The 27626-nt window shown below is 40.3% G+C and overlaps 2 protein-coding genes across 2 annotated transcripts; one reads left to right on the top strand and one right to left on the bottom strand.

Moving 5' to 3' along the window:
- Positions 1–1087: 1087 nt before the first annotated feature.
- Positions 1088–10718, bottom strand: LOC137283686 (dnaJ homolog subfamily C member 12-like). Its single transcript, XM_067815336.1, has 6 exons — positions 10581–10718; positions 9930–10008; positions 5413–5552; positions 4163–4286; positions 1866–2668; positions 1088–1660 (listed from the first exon to the last, which is right to left on the bottom strand). Exons 1-5 carry the CDS (start codon positions 10656–10658, stop codon positions 2559–2561), a joined length of 531 nt encoding a protein of 176 aa, XP_067671437.1. The 5' UTR covers positions 10659–10718; the 3' UTR covers positions 1088–1660; positions 1866–2558.
- Positions 10719–10951: 233 nt separating this feature from the next.
- On the top strand, positions 10952–27096 carry LOC137284093 (NAD-dependent protein deacetylase sirtuin-1-like). The gene is made up of 10 exons (XM_067815771.1): positions 10952–11117; positions 14904–14989; positions 15717–15807; positions 21067–21311; positions 21556–21708; positions 22752–22899; positions 23432–23511; positions 24190–24376; positions 24896–25792; positions 26364–27096. The coding sequence occupies exons 1-10, from the start codon at positions 10952–10954 to the stop codon at positions 26633–26635; spliced, it is 2325 nt and encodes a 774-aa protein (XP_067671872.1). The 3' UTR covers positions 26636–27096.
- Positions 27097–27626: the final 530 nt, after the last annotated feature.

Here is a 27626-nt window from a genome sequence, read left to right as displayed (position 1 = left end):
AATGTAGCCAATGCAGAGTATCAGGGCAATGGCTGAAATATTGCCCAGGTGACCTTTAATTTTTAACTCATTCATGAACCTTGGAAATAATGAACTCATGTTGCTGTTATAAATATTCCTCACTCTTTTCAGTGACCACGACTATGACGTATTGCATGACTATTAAAGTATTCGTGGTTCTTTGGAACAGTTTCATTTCTGGCACAAACTTGTCTGTCCATATTCATGCTTCCAGGCTACCTGCTTCACCTTGTCTTCCACACTTGCCTTGGGAATCTGTTCTCCAAATGCTTCAATTTCCAGATGAATATGAAATGCAGTTTTATTGGAGACTCGACAGCTGACATCATCATAATCATATGTTCACTAGTTTGAGATTTGATCCATGCTGCTCAGATACACTGGTACACAGGAATCCGACAAAGTGTGACTCACAATACTACACCATTCTACATGGGTAGTTCAGGCATCCTCTCATTGCTCTGAAACCAGCAATCCTTGTCAATGCTGGTGACAGGCAACCAAACAGGCCGATGAGTCGCACCTCCAGTTTGGTGTGTCTCATGAGCAGCATCGTTTGACTGTTTGTTAACTCCGCATTCAACAATATCCCAGCATTATGGTGGCATGTCTGAATATTTGTTTTTGGACCAGTGATCAACAGCATGAGCATCAATCTATGTAACTGGGATAGGAAGGGATGTGGAAGAAAAGCCTGCAGAGTGTAAGAGTGAGTTATTAAATCATGTCGGCGGTATTGCAGCCATATCGTGACTAAAAGTCTAAGATCATCACCAAGATTATCAGATGCATTATATTACTAAACCAAGAAAATAATCAGCAAAGAAGACATCTGCAATCACAAGTCCTGGCAAGGGAGACAACTCCAGATGAGTTGTGGAACATATATAACAACTGAATCACCCATGAGCTTGTACAGAATACAACCTGCACAAGACATATTTTGTTGGATTATAGTGACAGTGGAAATCCAAGGGTAAATCTGAATTTCAGCCTGAATATACTTTTGCAAATGCAGCTGTTGATGTGCATCCTAATCAGGACATAAGTTAAAGACATGACATCATTTAAAGGCATCATATATATTACAGAAACAAACACAATTACATCATCTGATAACATACGAATAATAAATGTCAATGTTTGTAAATAAACCATTTAAATATTCTAACATCCAACAGGAATGCATCAACAACAATAAATATATATGACTAAAATGAGACACAAGTCACAGGTCTTACAGTATGAGAACATAGATATTGCTTTAGTTTACAAATAACATTCAATGCATATCACAGATAGCCTGATAACTTTGACACAAAGACTAGATTAAACTGGTACTTCTATTTACACCTTGTCAGCATTCTCCCAAAATGAACTCGGCGGGCTGTCAAGACCATATAAATAAACCGCCATACATATGCTACATATAAAAGGAATGACCAGGGTGTAAATATCTGTGTGATCTTGATATCATAATCTTATAACACATATAGTGAACTATTCAGTTTCATAAACAAGTACTAGTCTAGAAGCCACAACCACCATCATCGGAAGCAGTATTCATATCATCAGTACTGTCTTCCATACAGTATTTAAAGAATACTGAAATATCTTCACAGTATTCATATCATCAGTACTGTCTTCCTTACAGTATTTAAAGAATACTGAAATATCTTCACAGTACAGAAATGTGACAGAATACAGGGCCCCGTTTCACAAAACTCTCGTACTCGTAACTTTTCTCGTAGCATTTGTACCTGGCATACTGTAACATAGGAGGTGCAAAGGCTACGGGAAATGTTACGAGACCTTAGGCTTACAAGAGTTTTGTGAAACGGGGCCCTGCTCAAGAAAGACTTCGTTAACATCACAACAGTAAAGCTGCATGATCCCCTGGGAGCTGAGATTGATAATTTGGCGAGCTGTTGAGAATGACATCCAGTGAACAATACCAGCACCTTGGCATGTACTAGTTGGGTGGATATGTGCGTAATATGAATGTCCTATAACAAAAATGTGCTAACAATAACCTAATAATCAGATTTTGATCAATTCTACTTTGCTCTGGGTAATGCTGACATGAATATACCTACATATCCCATGGAAGTTTCAGAGTATTTTGCTGAGTATGCATGATTCACATCAAACTACCACCACTACAACTACTATTACCACTGTTACTGCTACCATTACCACTACCACTATGTTTGATTTCCTTTTAGACTCGGGTCGATGGTAAAGACTAAAATAACACCTCAGTAAAGTTCTAAAAGTATTGTCATGCAGAGAAATTAAAAAAAACCCCAAAACATTGATTAGAATTAAAGTATTGTCTGTATAACAACTGAAAAAGATATCCTTAAACATAATACATACAATGATCTCCATAAAGCTAGCTAACAGTCATTTTTTAATCTTAAAAGTGTGAATGTTATATCACAATGGTTCCTGATAAACCAACTATCAAACAAATCACTGTGCTGGGTGATCATTCCTCTGTAACTATTATGAATCCTCTGTGCCATTGATCCTTGTTATACTTCATAGTTTCTGAACTTTTGCAGCATATTGGAAGCTGGGTCTCTTTCCCAGGGCACCTGTTTTCTGGGGCTCGCTCCTGGAGACTTGTTTTCTGCTGGCATTCCTGGAAAGTCCACAAGGAGGATATCTTAGTAAAAGATTGCTGCATACTGTCATTATAATTACTAGTTTGTAGTCACTATTTAGTATAAAATGCCAAAATAATTCTGCAACAGACAATTAGTTATTTAGTCAATTGTGCTACCAACAAATATTCAGTTAACTACAGCAAACAATGAGTGGGTTTAGCATTGGAGATAAGTATCTTAGGTCCATTTCTTACCTGTTTTTTTCACAACAACACACTGCAATATTCCATTTATTTGAATTAGTCTTTTAATTATAGTTTCAACCCAACAATCCAGTGACTCACTGGACAGAAGGTCTGAACGAGCCCAAACATTCGCAGGAATGCACCACCTGAACATGGTGGTTAGCTGTTCGCGAAACATGCATAAACGCCTGCATCAGTGTACATGGTCACTGATGGTAGAATTTAGTTATGATTTCGTTGCTGCTCAACACTCACATCATTTGAACCAGTCTACACAATTGGAAAATGATCACATCCATAAACCATGAAGGATGATGCGTATTTTATGGATGTACAACTCGGTTTGCCTAAACAGAGTGAAGAAGTTGTATATCCATAAAATAGTCATCATCTTTCATCTTCCCAACTTCTATAATGCCAGTCAAAGAAATCCATAAACCATGTCTACAAGCCTGTCCACTTGATCCTATTATTCACCTCTAATGACAAACAGAAGGCTCGTTTAAAATTTGTTACCCAGATTTACAAGGGAATTGACTACATAAGACCAGATATGTGAAGGTCCGGGTTAGAATAGGCCTTCATCAACCAATGCTTGCCATAAAAGGTGACTCGGCTTGTTGTAAGAGGTGACTAACAGGATCAGGTGATCAGACTCGCTGACTTTGTTGGCACATGTCATCGGTTCTCAACGGCATGGATCGATGCTCATGTTATTGATCACAGGACTGTCTGGTCCAGACTCAATTATTTACAGACTGTCGCCATATGGCTGGAATACTGCTGAGTGTGGCATAAAACTAAACTCACTCACTCACTCACATGAGATCATGGTTGCTATATGTCAACAGAAAACCAAACAGAACAAATTTCATAAACATCTACTGCTTTGATGAAATCACTAGATATGGGTATGAAATTACAGACCAATAATCAATACAAGCAAAAATCTTCCTATAAAGATCGGGATCAGAATTACACTTCTGCAACCGATGCTTGTCTTCAGAAGCAGCAGCTCATGAAGATCCTGGATTAGGTTGTCATTATTGCTGACTTGGATGATGCATGTCATCGTATCAGATGTGATTAATCATAGACCACTCTAATATAGCTGGAAGTTTTGCTGATTGCATCATTAAACAACCAACAAAATAAACTAAGGCAAACTACAGACAAGTACTAAGGGACATTAGTTGAATGCGGTTCCTTTGGCCACTTGATTTTACATCTCCCAAGTCAACTACTAGCCGTGTGGACGGAATGACTACCATCAAGCAAACATACCAGAAGCTGCAGATGTTGAATGTAAGGAATGAGGAGTTGTCTGCCCTTGTCTGTGTGAACTGTGTGAACCTTCTGACGTGTCAGAAAGCATGGGTTTAGTCTTCACAGACGCCCAATGCATTGACTGGAAAGATGAAATAAACAATAAATTATCTCAAAAGCAGTTTGAAGTAGAATATTGAACTAATGACTATAAAGTATGGATGATGAACTTTATATTTAAATACTAGACGCCGTGGTGTAGATTCTAACACCACCATTTACATAAAAAATGGTAGAATTTACACTGAAACATCAACATAAGTACAATGAAGAATTTCACCATCTACTCTAATACGCTGTTAATACATAACACAGAGAGTGAAATATCTTGTACTAGGTGAATCTTCAGAATTTATTGACAATGTTTGATGATGTTCAGACATTAGCTGGCTAACTTATTTTGACAAAAGGTTGTTTATTAATCAGTGATAAAACAACACACTGACATGTTAGTACTGAGACAAAGGGTCTCCATGGCAACCTCTCTGGCAGATACTCAAGACAGATGAGGATCTACAATCACATGATGGATAACGGTACAATGCATTACACAATCTATGCTGGTTGGTGGATACAGTTTTGACAATAATCTTCAAACCCAAAACATTTGGAAGTGCTGCTTACCCTTATTTTCTATTCACCGTGGTTCTATACAGTAGGGCTGCAACAATTCACCCAGACCTCGATTTGATTTTTGATATTGAACCCTTGATTCTTCATACCAGTAATAACATAAGATTTCAATTCACGATCGTAAGAGTTGTTTTTTTATCATAAATTCCATTGTCAACTTGGCGATGCCTACTAACAGCAGTTCTCACTGGATAATTAGCCAGATGCCAACCTATCACGATGTACGTTACTTCAGTGCTTGAAACTGCTTGAGTTGGAATTGAAATTATGTTCTGGTTGTGTGGAAATAATTTAAATAGGTATTCAAATATTGAATTGAAATAGAGATAATAGTTATAAGAAAATCAAAACTTAGGTGTCAGATACCATTTCCGATGAATCGAAGCAAATCAATGCAGCTCTACTATACAGGTCTAGTTTCAACAAGTTATTGTACCATTTCCAAGTATTTCACTTCAATGGTGGGATGAAATTGAGAACTTTGAAGCAGCATCTGAGCAGACCATGTTTTTGAACTTAGCGTCAACAGCTATATGATAGATTTCCATGAGATAACGACACTGTCATTTACTTACGGTGTGTACAGAATCTCTCAGCCCTTTCCACTGATCATATGTCATCATTACACCAGACTGGCGCCAATGGTCGTATTTCGCTCTACTCTCGGGATCAGACAGTGTTTCTTTTGCCTTTTGTAGACGAGTGAATTGCTCTGCTGTAACAAGGATCAACATTTAGCATCAACACAATGTCAGTGAAATCAGAAAATGTCCTCCCTGCATCAAGTTCAGATAAACTTCCATGACAGTTCCAAGTCTGTGAAGTTCAACACCATTATAAGCATAAAGCATGCAAGAGCTCTTGAGCCAATCAGATGTCAGCTTACTAAAATGATTTGGCCTGACGAGTGAAATCAAATTCATACTGGACGTAAGAATAATAATGTGCCTAAATAAGAAAAAACAGTAGCTGACGGAACATGTATAAATGTGGGCTCTTCTCATAATGTTCAAGCCTTTTGCCCTTTGCTAGCCTATTGGTTTATTGCCATGTGTGTAAAACACAGATACTACATCTCTGAGTAGTCCTTCGATTAGGATTAGAAGTGTACCCACGTAGTTTCTTACACATTTTCCAAACCAATCTTTAAGTGTAAGTTATCTTTATAAGCAGCCCCTGCCAAATAATTGCCCAACATTTTTCAGGTTCATTTGTTCACAACCTCTCAAAAGACTTTTTAGTAGTTTTAACCAATGCATCCTCAGCCCCTCAAAGACCAACACAGTAACGGGATTGGCTGACAGACACCATTTGAGTTCAGAGACATATTACTGGATACACATACAATCCATACAGGACTGGATTTATACTAAACTACTGTAATTGTATACCGTGTATACCAGCGTATAATGCAACCCCCCTCTACACCCCTTCAAAGTCAAGGATAAATCATACACCCTGTGTATAATGTGACTACGGATGAAGCACATCACCAGCACCAATAAAAAAGTGTCTTGTCATGTGTTGTTGTTTTTATATGAAGCTTTGTGGAGCGTATTACTCCAAAACAACCTAGAATGAAGTACATTACCAGCACACATCCAATAGATATGTGTTTGTCTTGTGTTGCTGTTTTTTTCTACGAAGCTTTGTCAAATGTATAACTCCAAAACAAGTTGATAGGTCACATGTGCCGTAGGGATCATCTCCAGCAAACGAAATGTATTTTCGTTCCTGGTTACATGCTTGTCTATTTTGCTGTGTATTTCAGCATAGGACTGTAACCATATACTTTTCTGATGGAACAAAGTGATTGCAGTGATAATTTAAGTTAAATATGTATAAATCTGGAAGTAATCAAGGTAATATACTAAATAGACAAATGAAATATGAGATGATCCCGCTCGTGAAGTGAAGTGTTTGCTAACTCTGTGCAGAGTTTATATTTCTAACACGGAAAGCGAACCAGCGAAACCTACCCAATGTGTCGAGCTTCTGAACCCCAATTCTTAGTATACTGCACAATCAGTAACCTATTCTATATTTTCATGGGGTGCAATTTTCGTGGAAAGTTCACAAAAGACCTGTTGGAGTGGTTGGTTTTTTTCATTTCAAACACCTGAGTGATGGTATCCAACACAAAGTTGTCACAACCCATAGACAAGCAATCATCAAAAGTAGCTGCCATAACTGAACTGTGTTTACTAAGACAATCAGCGAGAGGTGGGATTATACTTGTGTCAACATGAAAACTCCTGTCCCATATGTGAGATCGACTGACCGGGAATGAAGGAAGAGTATTACTAGTACTAAATATAGAAATCATAAAGTAGTGTTTGTTGTTTATTGACATGTTTTGTTTACATGGTCAAACCATTGACTGGCAGCATTTCATGTCGTTTGTTTCTATTTGTGGCGTAAATGTCGCAGTCAAATAAAATGTGAAATCAAGGTGACACTGAGTTAATTTTGAGGTGTGTCACTTTGCCTGTGAATGATGAAATGATAATTGAAAAAGTATGTACTTTGGGCAATAGCATGGGTATCAGAGAATTTGCTTATTCATGTTGCTGGTTAACATGGTTTATGTCCAGACATAGTGTATCCAGTCTAAGTAAACTTAGTCTCAGTGTGTTTCGTTACACTCCACCACTGAGTCTAACAAAACCCAGTAGATGGTTGTGTCAGGTAACCTTTGAGCGACCAATGACCTTCCAATCAACGGCGAGATGGTTAAATAGATTTAACCAATCAGACAACGGTTACTATTTAGGGATTGGAGGGATTTTCAAAATATTTAGGTCACTGACACAGATCTCTCCACAAACCAAAATCCGCATATAACACAGTTATTTGACCTGCAGTATATATGCTTTGGGGTTTCTGTTGACATGGTTAAAGGTCACATGCAACGTAAAACACAACTTTGCAGATTCTGATACCTTTAGGTGTGCACTTACCAAAACAAATCATGCCAATTCAGTATATAAAGTTGAAAAAAAAAACGCAATGAAAAAAAAGCCCGCGAAATTGGAGTTCAAACGATTCACTAAATTTCCGCCAGCGCTGGGGGGAAAACTGGTTTCAACAGCTGTGCTGCACTGCGTCCATAACGCATGCGCAGTGAATAGGTTTGCGGAGCTTGAAACAGTATGCATGCCCAGCGTCTGAGGTCGTGAGCAGTAGTCTAATCTTGGTTGTGAACACAAACAAGTAAATAATCTTCTCGTTACGTAAAAAAACTTGTTGATTGTGGTAAGCAGTTTCTGTCACAGAGAAAGCTCAGTGTCTGGTTTATTCACACCTATATGTCTGTCTGCCTGTCTGCCTGTCTGCTAAAGACAACATGCAATACACAGCTTCAATCATTGACCACGTGCAATTTGAACTTAACACCTATAAGGCTGTACGCCATAAACAAAATAAACTGACTTATGACTCGTGAACCCGAGTCCAGTCTCTGCCACATTATGTAATTAGGCAGGTGTGATACTTGTACACATGACAAGTTTTTATGTCTGTGGGTTGCAAACAAACTACATCCATTTTTTCGGATGACTGGATTTGACAGAAACTGGTGCAAACTCTTTCAAGTCCTGCTTTGTACTTGGACGAATGACACTTTCCAGTCACGCAGTAGTTCACCATATCTACCGAGATGATTTTTGATTTGATCGAAATCAAATTCAGAGAATGTGTATTTACAAAACCCAACATCTCTATATACATTCTCTAGGGATAACAACTTATTCTAGTGTAAATGATTTTGTTTGACAACGGTAGATGAATCCATACTGAAACGATTCATCAAGTACAGTTAAAGAAGTTGTTATCCATAAAGAATCTTACTTTCTTGTGACTAGGCATACTTATAAAAGGCCCATCAAACAGATCATCTTTCTGTACACACAATGAGCCCTCAGCATATCAGCAAATGAACCAGCCAATAGGAATCCGTCGTTACCCTTGAGTGCACAGCCACCCGCTATGACTGGGTTCCGTCTCCTGAGGGCTTCGTTTCGAGGGAAGTAAGCCCAAGTACAAAATATTGCACTTTTGAATCGCGATTGTACGCTAATAATTTTGTTTATGTGTTTTTTAACAAGCAGCAATGTATATTAGATGTCATGAATAAGTGATAATTGTGTTTTAATTATGTTTGAATTTTTGGTTGCATGTGACCTTTAACATTACCTAATATTTCCGCAAGACAACATCCTTGAATATTGCCAAAAACACTATTTTCAGTGACTGTTTACTCGCTGTTGTCATGATTTGTATGTATGCCGTGTGTATTACCCGGAAGCAAGCGTACGCTAAATAGCATTTGGAATCGTTCGGGTACGAACCTTTTCTTAGAGATAAAATGTTCAAGAGGTATGTGCGATTGTGCACTTTCGTTTCTTAGTACATTTCTTTGTACATGTATGTACGGTCCGTGGGTTCAGATATCCGTAAATTTGCTTATCCGGATGATTTCAAGAAAAACACAAGTGTTCAGATAAATGTTGAATGACTGTACTTAATGTTGTTACATTGTTGTTACACAAAATGATGTGAAATGACTGAAATGTTTTGGCATTTCACGAAATGACTGATTTCACAATATGACTGTAACAAATATAGCATTAAATTTCAATATCTCACCTTATGCTCCAAATTCGGGAATTAGGATGGCATTATGAATGTACTTACCAAAGGCTCCCAAACCTCAGACACCTGGATTACCTGATCCAACCATGAATATTTTGCTTGCTGTGATTATTGACGCACAATCTTCCAGGTACATGTATATGGTCTGTACATAATTAAGTCTGCACCGGACAGTCAATTGATCAACATCACACCTTTCTACGCAAATTGAATATGATGATGTGTCAACCAAGTCAGTGAGCCTAACCACCTGATTCCATTAGTTGCCTCTAATAACGACAAGCATGGATCTTCATGGGTGTGTGGATTCAGGAAGCCTGAGGGATCAGTGAAGTGATACTAATGACATTTTGTTGAAAAATATACAGTGTGTATTATAATACTATTTATTAGGTAGGGTTCGGATTCTATAGCTGCACTAATTCTTTCATGGACCAACCTGCTTTAGAATCTTCTGGATGTTTGTCTGGATGACAGTCAAGGACTCTTGCTTTATATTCCTTGAGTATCTGTTCAGTCTGAGGAAAGAAACACACATTTAACCACAGACCATATTAACAAAAGTGGTCTCTGATGTAATCGACTTCTACATTGTTCCATTACAAAAACTTTTGATCTTATGTCTTAATTATTTGTGTCTGTTTGTTTGATCACGCACTCGGCAATATTCCACCTTGATATGTGGGAAGTGCATGGTCTGTAAATAATCACGTCAAGACCACCAAACTCAACAACATGTGCATCGATTTCACAGTTTGGACACGATGTCATTGTCAACCAAGTCAGCAAGTCGATCCTGTTTGTCGCCTCTTACCACAAGAATGGTTGCTGAAGACCAATTATAACTGGGATCTTTTTAACAGCCTCGGGTACTCAAGCACTTGTGCATATTGGTTTTCTTTCATTTCAAAGTATTATCAGAGGTGAAGGTCACTGCATGTACAAGCGTGGTTGATATACGCTTTAACAAATCTGCAGATGAGTGTTTCAATTCCAGGTGGATACTGTCAGAACACTGATTTAGAGTCAACAATTTCTTGAACGAATACGAATTTCTTTTGACTAATATTACAGTGCAAGAATATCTTACGTTTGAAAGTTCGTCGCATCCAAGAATTTGGTAATAATCATCTTCTAATTTCCTTTCAAAGTTCAATATTTCTTCCATTCCAGAATCCCCAACAGGTGCGTTATTACTGTTCTGTTTACAAGTGGAGGGAGATCTCGTTATTGTGTAGTTGGAATAAAATTTAACAAGGCTTTGTAAGAAAATAATGACCATTTAAGTCTAACATGGTGAAAAATAAGGGTTTGTAATATCATGTGGACTAAATGTTTCTATTTTTATCATCATGTTGGCTGCGTTATGGTTAAAATGGTTCTCATGAGGGAAACACAGCCACTCCCTGCTCGATTGGATTTCGTAGCGCAAGCGCAGTTCACTTTCGCGTCAAACTCAATATGGCGAACCAGGAAGATTCAGCATTTGAAATCCCACTTAAACGTCCTAGGCTTGATGGGACTGATTGTGAAGGTCCTCCGGGTGAAGGTGGAACCTTGTTAGATACTTGTGAAAGTAAAGACACAACTACACCCGACGACCTCGGAGGACCGATTGGGGGTACAGGTAAAATGACTGTTGAGGTTTTTCTTGTTAAAAAAATGGTCATTTCTGTCATAACAAAGTACCACACATGATTGTTTGTGTTACATCATGATGAGGTTTTGGACACCCAGTCGCGTTGTCTCGGAAAGATGCTGTGGTTTTTCATCTTTATTCAAGAATGAGAACGCACACTTTGCATTTGAACGTCTGTACTCTTTTGTTGACATGAGAAACCGCAGATTTTCAAAGTAAACTTCTATGAACATGAACTTGATCAGAAGGTCACATTTTATATCAATTCAAGTACCGAAGTAAAATAGTTATCTCAATATTATGAGGAAGATACAATTTACAGTGCATCAGTTTTTAATATTAATCTAACACAGTGTCTAGGTTTAGACTCAAATTGGTTCATCCAATTAGCCAACACATTACATTACCTTAAGACAACAGGTGCTATCACAGCTGAGTAGTGGTTGTTTACCAACTTATCAACACCAAAATCTTGTTTATTGCCATGTGCACAAGCAAGTTTCTTTGCAAACCTTTGATTAATAAGTTAGCACAGATAGTTAAGCCCACACACTACCCCATCATTATCATTAAGTGTTGTATGGGGATGTTTAATTGGCAAGTAATGCCAAACCCTAAGAATGATTAAAGGGATATTTCTCAGAAAGCTGATCCAAGGGTGAAGGTAGAGATAAGGGTAACATTTAAGACAGAAGCTCAAAGATCCAAGAAGCAAGAGCTGCACCTTGCAGACTGAGCCAGTATATTGGTAAATTGCATTGTTACCAATTTATTTGTTGACACTGTTTGCAGAGAATTATTTCACAGTGACTTGATGCAATATGTATTTTGTCTGATTTCATCATATCACCAGTAGAACACTATCCTGGCTGTATTTAAAGACTGCAGAATAATGACTGAATAGATGGAATATTTTTGAGTGTCGTGAGAAAAAGAATGTATGGTCAGCACCATACCCAAGCTCTGAGTGTGCATGTGATCAATGATGTATGCATATGTATATGTGTGTATGCATATGTTTGTACTAAGGCTGCAATGACTGCACTATTTGGTGAATATGATATTTATCACAAATACTGGGTAATGAATAGGAATAATTATTCATGAATACTCTATTATAGTTAAAGGTCACATGCAACGTAAAACACAACTTTGCAGATTCTGGTACCTTTCGGTATGCATTTACCGAAACAAATCATAAAAAATGCCAATTCAACCTATAAAGTTGAAAAAAAACGCGATGAAAAAAAGCCCGCGAAATCGGAGTTCAAACGTTTCACTAAATTCCCCCCAGCGCTGGGGGGAAAACTGGTTTCAACAGCTGTGCTGCGCTGCGCCCGTGACGCATGCGCAGTGAATAGGTTCGCGGAGCTTGAAACAGTATGCATGCCCAGCGTCTGAGGTTGTGAGCAGTAGTCTAATCTTGGTTGTGTACACAAACGAGTAAATAATCTACTCCTTACGTAAAAAAACTTGTGGTAAGCAGTTTCTGTCACAGAGAAAGCTCAGTGTCTGGTTTATTCACACCTATGTGTCTGCCTGCCTGTCTGCTAGAGACAGCATGCAATACACAGCTTCAATCATTGACCACGTGCAATTTGAACTTAACACCTATCAGACTATACGACATAAAGAAAACAAGTTGATTTATGACTCGTGCACCCGAGCCCCGTGTCTGCCACATTATGTAATTAGGCACGTGCGATACACATGACATGTTTTTATGTCTGTGGGCTGCAAACATACTACATTCATGTTTTTCGGATGACTGGATCTGACGGAAACTGGTGCAAACTCTTGTCAGTTTCAAGTCCTGCTTTGTACTTGGACGAATGACAGATTACAGTCACGCAGTAGTTTACCATCTCTTCTGACATGATTTTTGATTGGATCGAGCGCAAATTCAGAGAACATGTATTTTCCAAACCCAACATCTCTATATACATTCTTCATGGATAACGACTTCTTTTAGTGTATATGATTTTGTTTGACAACAGTATATGAATCCATACTGAAACGACGCATCAGGTACACATAAAGAAGTTGTTTCTATACAGAATCTTACTTTCCTGTGACTGGCTATACTTCTAAAATGCCCATCAAACAGATCATCTTTCTGTACACACAATGAACCCTCAGCATATCAGCAAATGAAACAGCCAATCGGAAGCCGTCGTTACACTTGAGTGCATATCCATCCGCTATGACTGGGTTCGGTCTCCCGAGGGCTTCGTTTCGGGGGAAGTAAGCCCAAGTACAAAATATTGCACTTTTGAATCGCGATTGTACGCTTATAATTTTGTTTATTTGTTTTTTAAAAGCAGCAATGTATATTATATGTCATGAAAATGTGATAAAGGTGTTTTAATTATGTTTGATTTTTTTGTTGCATGTGACCTTTAAGTTATTGATGCACAATATGAATGCCCATGATAAAAGTGTTAGGTTGTCCCAACAATAACCATTTATGTCATGCCACCCAAAATTTGTATGTGCTAGTTATAGTTGACAGTACCATGTGTGGCCTTGGCAAACTAACATCACTTGCGCTAGCGCAAGGCCATTCTCGTGTATCTCACTTTGGGAAAGTACATAACGTTCAACTAAATACACCCTTCCTCAAGAATTATTCATTGAGGGTCGCATGCAACGTAGAACACAACTTTGCAGATTCTGATACCTTTCGGTATGCTCTTCCCAAAACAAATCATCAAAAATGCCAGTTTAGCCTATGAAGTTGAACGCGATGAAAACCGCCTTGCGAAATCGGAGTTACAACAATTCACTAAATTTCCATCAGCGCTGGGGGAAAAAGTGGTTTCAACAGCTGTGCTGTGCTGCACCCATAACGCATGTGCTGTGAATAGGTTTGCGGAGCTTGAAACAGTATGCATGCCTGGATTATGAGGTCATGAACAGTAGTCTAATCTTGGTTGTGTACACAAACAAGTAAATAATCTACTTGTAAGCAGCCTCTGTCACAGAGAAAGCTCAATGTTTGGGTTATTGACTCATATATGTCTGTCTGCCTGTCTGCTAAAGACAATATGCAATACACAGCTTCAATCATTGACCACATGCAATTTTAACTTAACACCTATCAGGCTAGTATATGCCATAAACAAAATAAATTGATCTATGACTAGAATCATACTTCCTTGTGACTCGCCATACTTCTAAAATGCCCATCAAACAGATCATCTTTCTGAACATACAGTGAGCCTTCAGCGTATCAGTAAATGAACCAACCAATCGGAAGCACTTTTGAATTGCGATTGTACACTGATAATTTTGTTTATTTGTTATTTTACAAGCAGCAGTGTATATTATATGTCATGAATAAGTGATAATTGTGTTTTAATTATGTTTGATTTTTTTGTTGCATGTGACCTTTAATATTTGGTTCTGGTGACAACGAATAATGATTTGAATACTTGTAGTGCTACCATTTGATTCACCGAATATGAGGGTGAATTGTAGTTTGATCCGTAGGGGTCCGGGGTAGAATAGGCTTTCAGCAACCCATGCTTGCTATAAAAGGCGACAATACTTGTCGAAAGAGGCGACTAACGGGATCGGGTGGTCAGGCTCACTGACTTGGTTGACACATGTCATCAGTTCCCAATTGCGTGGATTGATGCTCATGCTGTTGATCAGAGGATTGTCTGGTCTAGACTCGATTATTTACAGACTGCCGCCATTTAGCTGGAATATTGCTGAGTGCGGCGTAGAACTAAACTCACTCAGTCACTATTTTCTTCTTAATTTTTGTAGCATGTCCATATCCGTCAGCCTTGGTGTCATCAGAGATGACAGAGACAGACTCCATGAAAGTGAATGATGGTTCTTCATCAGAAGAGGTATGTTTCCTGTCAATGTCACTCCGTGCGTTATCATTGTTATTGCAAGCATCAATATGTCTGTAGTTGGAAGTATATTGGATTGTAGTTCATTAACTGAGGGATAGTGTGAAAAGTTATTGTGCCAGGATAGAGATTCATCATTTTATGTATGTTAAGTTGATATGGGTGATTAACTTTGTGAAGATGGTTAACCAATGTTCATTTAACCATGATCATGTTCCTAGTATCAGCTGTGCACATTCTAACTCTAAATTGTATCTTTAAAAAATCTGTCATCTATCACATTTCTGTAGCATTGTGGTTGTATATATCATCATCATCATCCTTTATTATGTATAAAAGCCCATGAGGCCAACGGTACTGGATGTGTAACACAGGAAGGTAAAGACATGCTGAGAACGTGTATCTTTGCATTGTTAAGATTTGTGTCAAGGTCATAATTGTCTGAAAATGATATGCTCACACTCAGTGATTCTGTTTATTTGTGGAAGAACATGTTTGTAGTTTTTTGTTTATCCTTAGTTGGAATAAGACACAGCATAAACTACTTTTCTTTGTGTATTCTGGGATGATTCCTTTGAGCATTTTTACTTGTCCGAGAAAACTGATATCTAGAACAATACTATACAAAAGTACATGTTGGAACTGTTGTATTCTTTGCAACTACAAACTCATACAAAGTCAAGTTGTATAGTGTATTCTGAAAGATGATATTTTATCTCAGGTGGATATAACAACAGGTGACAATTCTGACAATTCTGACAACTTGAGTGACCTGTCTGGTATGAGTGAAGATGCATGGAAGCCCATTGCAGGTAAAACTGTTTGTCATAAAACAGTAACATTTGTAGAGATGTAATTCAAGTGACTATCTAGGAGGAAGATATGTTCAAGTGCTGTTAGAGAAGAGGTACATTAGAGACTCCTAATAACAAGCATGTTTGTATTTACTGGGTTAGAATTTATGTCATCATTGAAATAATATATAAAGTTAGTTTAAAATAATTTATTTATGGGTTTACAAAATTTCAGGTTTCTGCAATTCTGCTGCAATTTTTACAATGGTTTAAATCAGTATGAACTAAATTTTTAACTTACCTTACCATAGGTCTTATGCATATTACCTCAAGCTTCGCTAGTAGAGATCAGACAGACGTTGATTCGCCATTCCCTGAATGGCTACCTCGTATAATCTACGGATGTAGTCACGGAAGTGACGTGATCTCCCTACTCGTGGGAAAGCGAGCCATCCCAAAATTCACTTTTACTTCTAGCGTTCGTCTGATCAGACGTGTTTGTTTCGCTCGGAGTTTTCTATTGTGTTGAATAAAGTTGTCGTTCAACAGGTAGGTATGTCTTGTTTCCCTAGGTGTGTGGTTAGTTAAATTGAATTTAACTTCACTTACCTTGCTACCTCGTGTTGTAAATGTTTCTTTTTTTTTTTCTCACTTCGATGTGGGTTTTCCTGCGTCGTTTGTGAGGTGTCATGGCGGCCTTGGAGGTTCTTTATTCCGTCAGGAATACTTCCTCCATCTGTTCTGCTATTTTGTATGGTATTTCCTCCCGATTTTTGCCGTTTTTCATGTGTTTTTTGTCCCACGTGGCATGTTTCACAGGTAGCCATGTTGGTTGCTAGCCGTCGCTGTCGCGAGCTTACAGGCGTACCCACTTTAGGTTGGGGGTGCGCTTTTGCTGCATTTTTTATGTAGGGGTGTTTTTTGTTTCTACCTCTAGCGTTATTGTTTTATTTCACGCTTCGGGTATGTTTTTATCTGTTGCAGTTAACTGTGTATGACTCGGCAGTTTTGTACTGTCTGCAAGGGGCAGAAGTCAGCCAAGGATCCCCACCCCTGGTGTCCGGATTGTGCATCGCAGACCTGTTCCCTTGACAGCCGCTGTCAGCATTGTACTAGTCTTTCAGTGGCGGATTTCAAGACCTTTTTAGCTGTCCGTAGAAAGAGGTTTACTCAGCGGAAGAGGAGAATGTCTTCCCCAGCTTCTTCTTTAGGTTCTTTACAGGACGACCCGGAGCTGCCTACCTTTACAGCACCAACGCCGACGTCTGGTTTGGAGCGCTCATCTACGACGCCGGTTCGATCGTCTCCAGAGCCACTTCGCTCGGACGCCTTTGTTGACTTATCCCGTCCGGACGCCTTAGCGCACCCAGAAGTTCAGAGGCTATTACGGTCTCTCCTGACGCCCAGCACTTCTACTAGAGAGCCAGCGCCGACCTCAGCTACTGTGCCAGCGCCCATGTCAGCGCCTGCCTTGATTCCCGAACTAATTTCAACGTCAACGCCTACGCCTATGCCAGCACCGACAGTGGCAGTCTCTGTTGGGTCTTTTGACAGGATCTTACTCTCAGAGGGCGCCTTATGCTACGGCCCTTACAGAGGTTTCTGTCACCATTCATCCAGATGAACGACCTCAAGTCACGGGTTCTTCTACCTCCACATCTACATCAGTATCTCCGGTGGTGGATGGTAGAATCGAATGTCTGCGTCGGCGTCTGTTTGGAAGACTCCAGTCACGACCACGAGTTGTTCGTGGATGCGTCTCTACTAGGGTGGGGCGCCCATCTGGCGGGCCGAACGACCTCAGGGCTGTGGTCCGACACCGAAAGGTTGTGGCACATCAACAACCTGGAATTGCAAGCCGTCATTCTAGCAGTTCGCCGCTGGCTACCGATTTTGTCCAACACCAAGCTCCTGGTGGCGTCGGACAACTCCACAGTCGTCTGTGTTATCCGGAATCATCGCACGACCAGGTCCAAGCAACTTCTAGACCAGATGTTCGTGTTAGCAGATCTGCTAGACAGCAACGGGATCACAATCAGGGTTCGACACATACCCGGCTGCAAGAACATTCTGGCAGACGCGTTGTCGCGCCCAGGCAGACCTTCACCGACGGAATGGATGCTTCATCCAGACGTGTTTCGTCAGATTTGCCTTCGCCACGGGAGACCCCTGGTGGACCTCTTCGCCACCAGCTTCAACCATCAGCTACCAACTTACGTGTCTCCCGTACCGGATCCACAGGCTTGGGCAGTCGACGCTCTATCTCTGTCGTGGGAGGGTCTAGACGCGTACGCTTTTCCACCACCCGTTCTTCTCCCAGAAGTGATTGGCAAGATCAAGCAGACACAGAACCTGAGACTGCTTTTGGTCGCGCCCTGGTGGCCAGCCAGACCGTGGTTCCCCGATCTGCGACGCCTCGTCAGCGGAGATCCGGTTCAGTTTCCAGATTGGCCACACCTCCTTCGTCATCCGCACAGCCAACAACTCCATCCAGATCCGCTGAGATTCCATCTGCACGGCTGGACCATTTACAGAAGGCATTAAGGGCGAAAGGCTATTCCTTGCATGTGGCGAATGCCATAACCCGAGCTCATCGGACATCCACCAGATCCCTCTATGATGACAAGTGGCGCTCATTTGAAAGCTTTTGTGCTCAGAGATCACAGGATCCCATGACAGCTTCCCCACAGTTCGTGGCGAATTTTTTGATGTTTCTACGTAATTCCAAGCATCTCAAAGGGAGTACGTTGGGTACCTACTTGTCAGCGTTGAACTCCGTCTTGGCGGTCAAGACGGATCGTCAGATTTCTAAAGTTCCAGAACTGGTTGCCCTGCTGAAGGCGTTCAAGTTGGAGGACCAGAAGGTCAAGTTCCGCCCTCCAGCTTGGGATCTGAATGTTGTTTTGCAACACTTGAGAGGCTCCCCATATGAGCCCCTAGAGGATGCTTCCTTCGAGCTGTTGTCCAGGAAGACGGTCTTCTTACTTGCCCTAGCTACGGCAGCTAGAGTTAGTGAGATTCATGCCCTGGATGTCACACAAGTGCGTTTTGAACAAGCTAAGCATGGTCGAGTCCACTTGGGATTGCTGTGGGACTTCATTGCCAAGAATCAGCTTCCCGGGCAACCAGATAGACGGTTCTCCATCCCGCCTTTATCGACCATCCTCGGACGACATGATACGGAGGAGGAGTTCCTGTGTCCAGTCAGGGCCCTTAGATATTACATCCAGAGGTCTGCCTTGAAGAGACATTCCCGAAAGAGACTGTTTATCCCTTTTTCTTCATCGTGCAAGGGGGAAGTTAATAGAAACACTATTGCTCTGTGGCTTCGTGTGACTATCCTGGCGGCGTACGATGCCAAGAAACTCCCCCATCCGACGGCGAACAACCCCCATGAAATTAGAGCCCTGGCGTCCACTATGGCCCTCCACAGGAACTGTACGGTGCCACAGATTATGGAGGGTTGTTTTTGGAAGTCGTCCACCGTTTTTGCCTCACGCTACCTGAGGGACTTGGCTGTCGAGGACATGGAGGGGCTTCAGTCTTTTGGCCCGTTGGTGGTTGCACAGCAACTCACCCAGCCTTCCGCCCATTAGGTAATTGTGTTGTTCTTACCTTTGGTCTTAAGATTAACCTCACCCTCTGGGTGCGTCGGTTTCTCTTTGGAGTTCCCTTGGGTTATCCTTTGTCCTGTTTCCAGGTTTGCCCTGTGACGTTGGCATTGGTCTCCCGGGTCTCCTGTGCATGTGCTTGGTCTGCTGAAGATGTGAAGGTCCTCCGGAGTCCACACCACCGTCCTCTCTGTCGAAGCCATATGCATAAGACCTATGGTAAGGTAAGTTAAAAATTTATTAAAATCTAAATATTTTAGATATTTAAATACTTACCTTACCATAGGGCGGTGACTCCCTCCCAACGCTGGATGCTCCTCCCCACTTTGGACTCATCGGACCTTTCTTTCCTGCTGCCAGTAAAAGTGAATTTTGGGATGGCTCGCTTTCCCGCGAGTAGGGAGATCACGTCACTTCCGTGACTACATCCGTAGATTATACGAGGTAGCCATTCAGGGAATGGCGAATCAACGTCTGTTTGATCTCTACTAGCGAAGCTTGAGGTAATATGCATAAGACCTATGGTAAGGTAAGTATTTAAATATCTAAAATATTTAGATTTTAATAATTATTGTTAACACATAGGATAAGGATGGTGCTTAATTATATGTTATCTCTCTGATATAACATGGCTGGCTGCTGCCTGAGATTTGTTCATTTGAACTTCTTGGTTTGTCCACTGGGGTTGTAATCCCAAAACCCTACTAAGGTATACTGACAGGGTCTTAGCATGTAAGGAAAGAAATCCTATTAGTGACATATGCCTTGATGCTGAGTTTTATCATTTCATGATTTAATCCCCTCTGGGTCGCTCACCACCTCATTTTTACACTGAAGTTTCCCCCTACAGTAACCTTAGCATCTTGCCCAGGTGCTGTTATACAAAGCACTTAGTGCCAAGTACCCGTGAAGGTCCTGGGGTAGAATAGGCCTTCAGCAACCCATGCTTGCCATAAAGGCGACTATGCTTGCTGTAAGAGGCGACTAACGGGATCGGGTGGTCAGACTCGCTGACTTGGTTGACACGTCATCGGTTCCCATTTGCACAGATTGATGCTTGTGCTGTTGATCAGTGGATTGTCTGGTCCAGACTCGATTATTTACAGACCACCTTGATATAGCTGGAATATTGCTGAGTGCGGCATAAAACTGAACAAACAAAACAACTCAGTGCTAACATAATCATGACTCCCATACCTGAACTTGGACCTGTGACTAGTACTGGATATTGCTAAAAACGCAGTTCAATAATCAGAGCTCAGTACTCGATCAATGATCAATTGCAATCATAAAACAACACCTTAAAACTCATGGGGTCAATTATAATATTAACCAACTAACACGTCGATAGAAGATACTTCCTGATGACTTTGGACACAAATATGTTTTGTAGTTCCAGAATAACTGAACTGCATCAGTTTATGTCTTGATTTAACAAACATAATAGCAAACATGCTTCCACAAGTTTAATTTTATATGTCCTTTTTTTTTATAAGATATCTCAGCCCACTGATATAATTGCTGATGTAAGCTAGATCAGCTGATTGACTGATTATTTAATCAATAAATCCAGCACTACATTTGTTGCATTATGAAGGTAGGTTTGTACAATGGCTGTCTGATTATAATGAGCTGAACTGATTCCTGCATTACATATTCTAAGCAGGTCCACTCTCCTGGGTACAGCGGCAGATGTCTGACGGCCAGAATCCACGGGACATTCTCAGGGAGTTGGTGACAGCTGATGCAGTTATCTCCCCTGATCTGGATGACTTCACCTTGTGGCAGATAATCATTAACCTCATGTCAGAGCCGCCTAAACGCAAGAAACTGCACAACATAAATACGCTGGACGATGTGCTGGACCTTATGAGAACATGCAAGAAGATTATGGTTCTCACTGGTGCTGGGGTGAGTCTGTAGGGTGTTTCGGATAACATCTGTTTCTGGTATAGGAGAATGTTGACATGCAGATAAACATTGATCATACACAAAATACTGTATCTTGTACTGATAATAGTTAGGAATGGAAGCAGATGCTGTCCTATGTGTCTCCCATTGGCTCAAAACAAACTGAGGTGGTGGCAAATGGGTCCAGCTAGTATCCAGCTTATGGTCTCACTTTATCTTGTATGTTGATGAAGGATTGTTCTAGGTTTCAGTTTCCTGCGGTATTCCGGATTTCCGATCACGGAATGGTATCTATGCACGCTTGGCAGTTGACTTCCCAGACCTTCCAGATCCACAGGCCATGTTTGATATCCGATATTTCCAAAATGACCCACGGCCATTCTTCAAATTTGCAAAAGTGAGTAATGGTCGATGTGATTGCATGAAGTTCTATGAAGCATATATGACAGAAGACAATCATTGATATTCTCTTCCTGACAAAAAGTTTGAGGTCATGTCATTTTTAATTAATGTGATTTGATTGCTGTCAAGAAAGGAAGCATACAACTGTATGGATGACAACCTCTTCAAGAAACAAAAAGGAAAACAATGTCATTAATATTATGATCAAATCTGGCACCGAAATTAGAAATGTGCTGTTTCTCTGTAATATCTGCAGCAATGTAGGTATTGAAAGAAAGATATCATTTACCTCCCCTAGTTAGGCACGTCTATGCTAGACCTGTTATCAGGTACTCAAGTAGTGTGTGAAATAGCCACTGTCCCGCTAGTGTGGAGATTTGCTGGCCAGATAGCCAGTGCCTAGCAGTAATGCAGTCGGACCAGTAAATCTCCACTGGCCCGACTGGCTAGTGAATTTTCATGGAGTCACTGTGTGATAATATCTCTCTCTCCCACTTGTGAAGCCATAGAAAATTATGGCCTTATAAAAATGTTCATTATATTAGCAGCGTGATGATGAAACTTGTGTCATGTGACAATACCTTAATTGTTCTGTTGTTTTTTTTTGTAATCTTTTGTTTAATTTCTACATACAAATGTTGGACTAGTGAATTATTTTATGGGCAACTAACTTTCAGGCATACCATGTCCAATGGCTAGCAAAATTTGGAAACTATTTTACACACTGTACAAAATTACCCATTCCAGACCTGTTCTGGAATATGTTTTAACACAACATGATGCCATACTCACCACCTCATTCCCCATGTTCACATTGGTAATTATAAAATCGTTTACCATTTTTGTTAAACATCACATAGTTTGATGAGCGGCCAGATTGTAACCTGATATCCCAGTACTGTCATTCTTGTCTGTGATGTGAGGACGGTCAGGTGGAAATCCATCGTGTTAGATATGTGAGATAAGCGTGAAAATATGCAATTTTTGGTTAAAATTTCCAATTTTCTATCTTATCTACCTGAGAGGTTAAATTTGCAGGAAATCTACCCAGGCCAGTTTGAACCATCTCGATGTCACAAGTTTATCCAGTTGATAGAGCAGCATGGCAAGTTATTGAGAAACTACACACAGAACATTGATACACTGGAACAAGTGGCTGGCATCAAGAATGTCATACAGTGTCATGGTAAGCAACTACACCAACATCCTCCCTATTTTACTCTCCCAGACACAACCGCATTAAAATCTGATGTTTTGTGCAATGTGGCGTAAAATGCAAGTCAATCACCATCACCACGATAACCATGACTCATATGATGCGTTATGGCAGCGGTAGCTTTCTTGGTGTCTCAGGACTCAGTGAAGATACGTGATAGAATTGATCTTAAGTAACCCGTGTTTGTCATAAGAGGCAACTAATGGGATTGTGTAGTCAGACTCACTGTCTTGGTTGACACATGTCATTGTATCCGAATCGTGTACATCGATGCTGATCACTGGATTGTCTTTTCCAGACTGCAGACTCGATTATTTACAGGCCACTTCCATGTAACTAAACTCACTCGTTTTAAGTTTTGGGAACTGCATATCATGGCAGGTGCGTAAAATGGGTACAATGTATGAAGTCTGTTTATGGTGTACGTGTACTTTATGGTGATTGTTGCTGAAATATTGCAAAGTGTAGTGTAAAACTGTACTCACTGACTGCATATCTGCAGGTTCTTTTGCTGGTGCTACATGTATGGTGTGCAGACACAAAGTCACTGCTGAGGATGTAAAAGAAGACATCTTTAACCAGGTATATGTTGAACAAATGCTTGAAAATACATTATAGCCCACTGTAAGGATATGGGTGTCTTTTGCTTAATGTAGTATTGCACCAAAGGATCCTCCTTTATTACATAAGGCTTATTTGAAACGTTGTGTCATTGCTGTTTACTGGAAAATATTTTCCCCATGTTAATACTTAATAGGCATTTTGTCGAATGTGTGTTTGGATCCACAATTGACTGAGTTAGACATGCTCCAGTGATTGTGAGTTTGAATTCAAGATTCACCCTGATTATGAATATTGGTTTGTCAATGCTGGAGAGTAATAAGGACCTTTGTAATGCACTGAATTCTGCCCCATGGAAGTGCACGTTCAAAACACTACAATCTGATTAATATTTCCCTGGATAACACATGCAACCAGTGAGGTGTTAGAAGGTGAATAGTCACATGACTTATCCTATTGGATACCCATTTTCCATTGATTCACGTAGGGTTTCTCTTTTGATTAAAATCACAATACCTAGTCTAGTCTACTTCTGTGTTGTCTTGTAGAATGGGTAATAGTAAACTACTTAAACTGATAAGACTGTCCATTTTGTTTTGGCCAAACATAACTCCTACGTCTGTTTCACCAAAACACACCTGATATCAGTAAAATAATATAGATTTCTTGGATACCTAACACTTGCAATCTTCTCCACAGATAATCCCACGCTGTCCAGTGTGTCCTGCAGACTCCCCTATGTCTATATTGAAACCAGACATTGTATTTTTTGGTGAGAGTCTGCCCGATGAGTTTCATCGTCAGATGGCCGAAGACAAAGACGAGTGTGATCTTCTCATTGTCATTGGCTCCTCTCTCAAAGTCAGGCCTGTTGCCCTCATTCCAAGTAAGTTGCTTCCTTCAAGCTTGGCTGTGGAATAGCCTAGTGGTTAAGCATTAGCTTGCTCTTCCCCACATGAGTACAATATGTGGAGCTCATTTTGGGTGTATCTTGCCATGATATTGATTGCCAAACTTTGAAACCTCACTCACTCACTCACTCACTCACTCACTCACTCACTCACTCACTCACTCATTTACTTCAAGCCTCAATGTTAGCCGTACTGTTTGATGCTTAACTGTGTTGATGTTGTGGTCACTGAGCCATCAATACATTCATCACTATCATATTAATTCTCAACATCTTTGAAACTACAGCTTTGGTGTCTCTTAAAATGTATTGATGATTGGAATTTGATCCTAAACTTGGCCACAGTTGATGAAGAAAATCAGTAAGTGTGTTCTTTTCTTTCTTTACATGATGAAAATGCCATGCAACGAAGTATAAGGTACACAGCTGCCTTAATCAGTATGTTTTGAAAAATGATTCTTCAAGAATTTTAGTTAACTTGATAACATTTTTCAGATTCCCTCCCATCCAGTGTACCTCAAATCCTGATCAACAGAGAACCTTTGTCTCACATGAACTTTGATGTGGAGTTGCTGGGAGACTGTGACTGTATCATCAGTGAACTCTGCAAGCGATTAGGGTCAGGCTGGTCCCACCTCGCGGACAAAACACCTCCTCTTGTACAGATCCGACGGACAGAGCTGGCCACGCCCCCTTCTCTCAGTGCAGTCATGTCTGGGGTGGATCTCACTCAGAACATGAATTACAAAGACACAGATAGTGCAGTGACTGCTGAAAACACAGTCCCACCACAATCAAGTCCATGTTTGTCAAGGGATGCTGGTGTTGATAGTGTTAAGTCTGATGTTAAAATGTGTGTAGATACTGATGTTAAACCATCAGTTGTTGCAGATGTTAATTCTGTTGTTGCAGACATTGATGCATCGGTTGTAACTGATGTTAAGACATTAATAGCTGCTGCTGAGGAAGCATCGTCTCTTATGGAAGCAAAAACATTGTTTGCTGCTGATGAGAAATCATTAGTTAATGCTGATGTTAAACCACCAGTGGTTACTGATATTCAAAGATCTGTCGCTGAATCTGACTCTTCAAGTATTCCAAGAGATACGCTGGAAGTGTCTTTTAAAAGTAACACTATTGAAATTAGTACGGAGTCAAATGCAGAAGTTGTCCCAACTGAAAACAAGAGTGAAATAACAGAACAAACACAAACGGAATCAGGCAGGAACGTTATCTCCCCTAGCAAGGCTCACATAGATATTGTGACAGGGGAGGAAGCACCTGTGACTGAGGAGGAAAAAGAGCTGTATGGAGCCTTAGACACATCACTCCAAGAGATGCAGAAAATGTGGCATATCCATGAGAGAGAAAGTGTTGCAAAGAGGTTGCAAGGTAATTAGAAGTGTCTTTTTAAATAAATATGTGATTATGTTTGAACTAACAGTCATGCCAGTGAGACTTAGCTTGAAGTAGTTGTTGCATCCTGCTCATGTCATGATATATGATCATGATGGGTTCTGAATCAATAAGACAGGTCAGTCTGACTGTCCAAATAGATCATCAGCAACCCATGCATGCAGTAAGAGGCGATTAATGGGATCAAATGGTCATACTTCCTTACTTGGTTGACACATGTCATTGAATCCCAACTGTGTAGATTGATGCTCATGATGATAATCACTGGACTTTTTTTCTCCAGTCTCAATTATGTATAAACTGCCATCATATGGCTGGAATATTATGGAGTGTAGCTTTAAACAACAAACAAACACCGAACACAATAGGGATTACCAGGTAAATAGGCCTCGAATAACCTTTTTTGTGGTTTGAGTCCACATGATGGATATGGTGATATAGTGTGGTACCTTGAGAACTGAATAACCTTGTAAAGGCTTGTGAAAGTCATAGCTCACTTTAAGATCTCTCTGTAGAAGGGAGCCCTATACAGCTGGTGTATTTTCAGATGACCAGTTTCTGTTCCTGCCACCCTGTCGGTATGTGTTCCACGGGGCAGAAGTCATGTCTATTGAAGAAGAGTCAGAGGAGAGTGACCAGGACTCCTTAGTGTCAGAGTCACGTGACTTGCACACCAGTCAGTGCGGGGAGGACACTGTGGAAGGGGAGAACACCAAGCCCCACCCACACACCGACTCGGGGAATGCCGAGACCACAACAGACATTAAACTGTTCGAGGCAACTGGTATCACAGATGTTGGCAAGGAGGCTTGTACATAGAAGGCAGTCTGTTGTTATGTGTCCACATACTACTCTCATTCTAAACCACATTGTCAAGATATGTTATGCTTCTTCATCACTGTGTATTGGAGTCATGAACCAAAGATCACAAAAGACTGCCAAAATATTTACATTTAGAGACATTTTTAGTTACTACAGCTATTGTTGTTAGTATTAGTTGTAATTATAAATCAAATGTCACACAGGACTTGCCTGTGGACTTGAGAGGGATTTTCAGTTTATTTGCATATCAGTAAGTAGGTTGATAGTAGATGTGAGTGTACAGCACAGCAAGATGAATCAAACTACACAATAAGAGGATGTCAATGATATCATGTAGGGTATGCATGTCAGGATTTCAGGTAGGAGCACCCCCAACTAACGGGATGAGAAATGTGGCTTGTCAGGTCATTATATGATTCTGAATGTACCAGGGAGGCTCCTAATGGTGTCGTCATTATGTGATTATTGTATTGTATTGTTATTGTATGAATCATGTGTGTACATTTAGCAAGAGGATAAATAGAATTTGTTATGTATGTACAAATTCAAGAGGGATATGTAATGTTTGTCAGGTCATTGTATGATGACATATGTACATACACTTGCAGGATAAGTCACATTGCATGTCAGGTCATTGTATGATGACATATGTACATACACTTGCAGGATAAGTCACAATGCATGTCAGGTCATTGTATGATGACATATGTACATACACTTGCAGGATAAGTCGCATTGCATGTCAGGTCATTGTATGATGACATATGTACACACACTTGCAGGATAAGTCGCATTGCATGTCAGGTCATTGTATGATGATATATGTACATACTCTTTCGGGATAAGTCACATTGCATGTCAGGTGTATGATTACTTATGTACAAGTACAGGAGGGACAAGTAACATCTGTGTTACCTTTTTGTGAAAGTGTGTACTAATGACGGAGGATAAGTATCATTGCCTGTTAGATCATTGTATGATTTTACAT

Source organism: Haliotis asinina, chromosome 5 (genome assembly GCF_037392515.1).
Source record: "Haliotis asinina isolate JCU_RB_2024 chromosome 5, JCU_Hal_asi_v2, whole genome shotgun sequence".
In the NCBI taxonomy this organism is placed as follows: Eukaryota; Metazoa; Mollusca; class Gastropoda; order Lepetellida; family Haliotidae; genus Haliotis; species Haliotis asinina.
The sequence above is the reverse complement of the archived record's forward strand: the minus strand, read 5'-3'. Positions and strand labels throughout refer to the sequence as shown.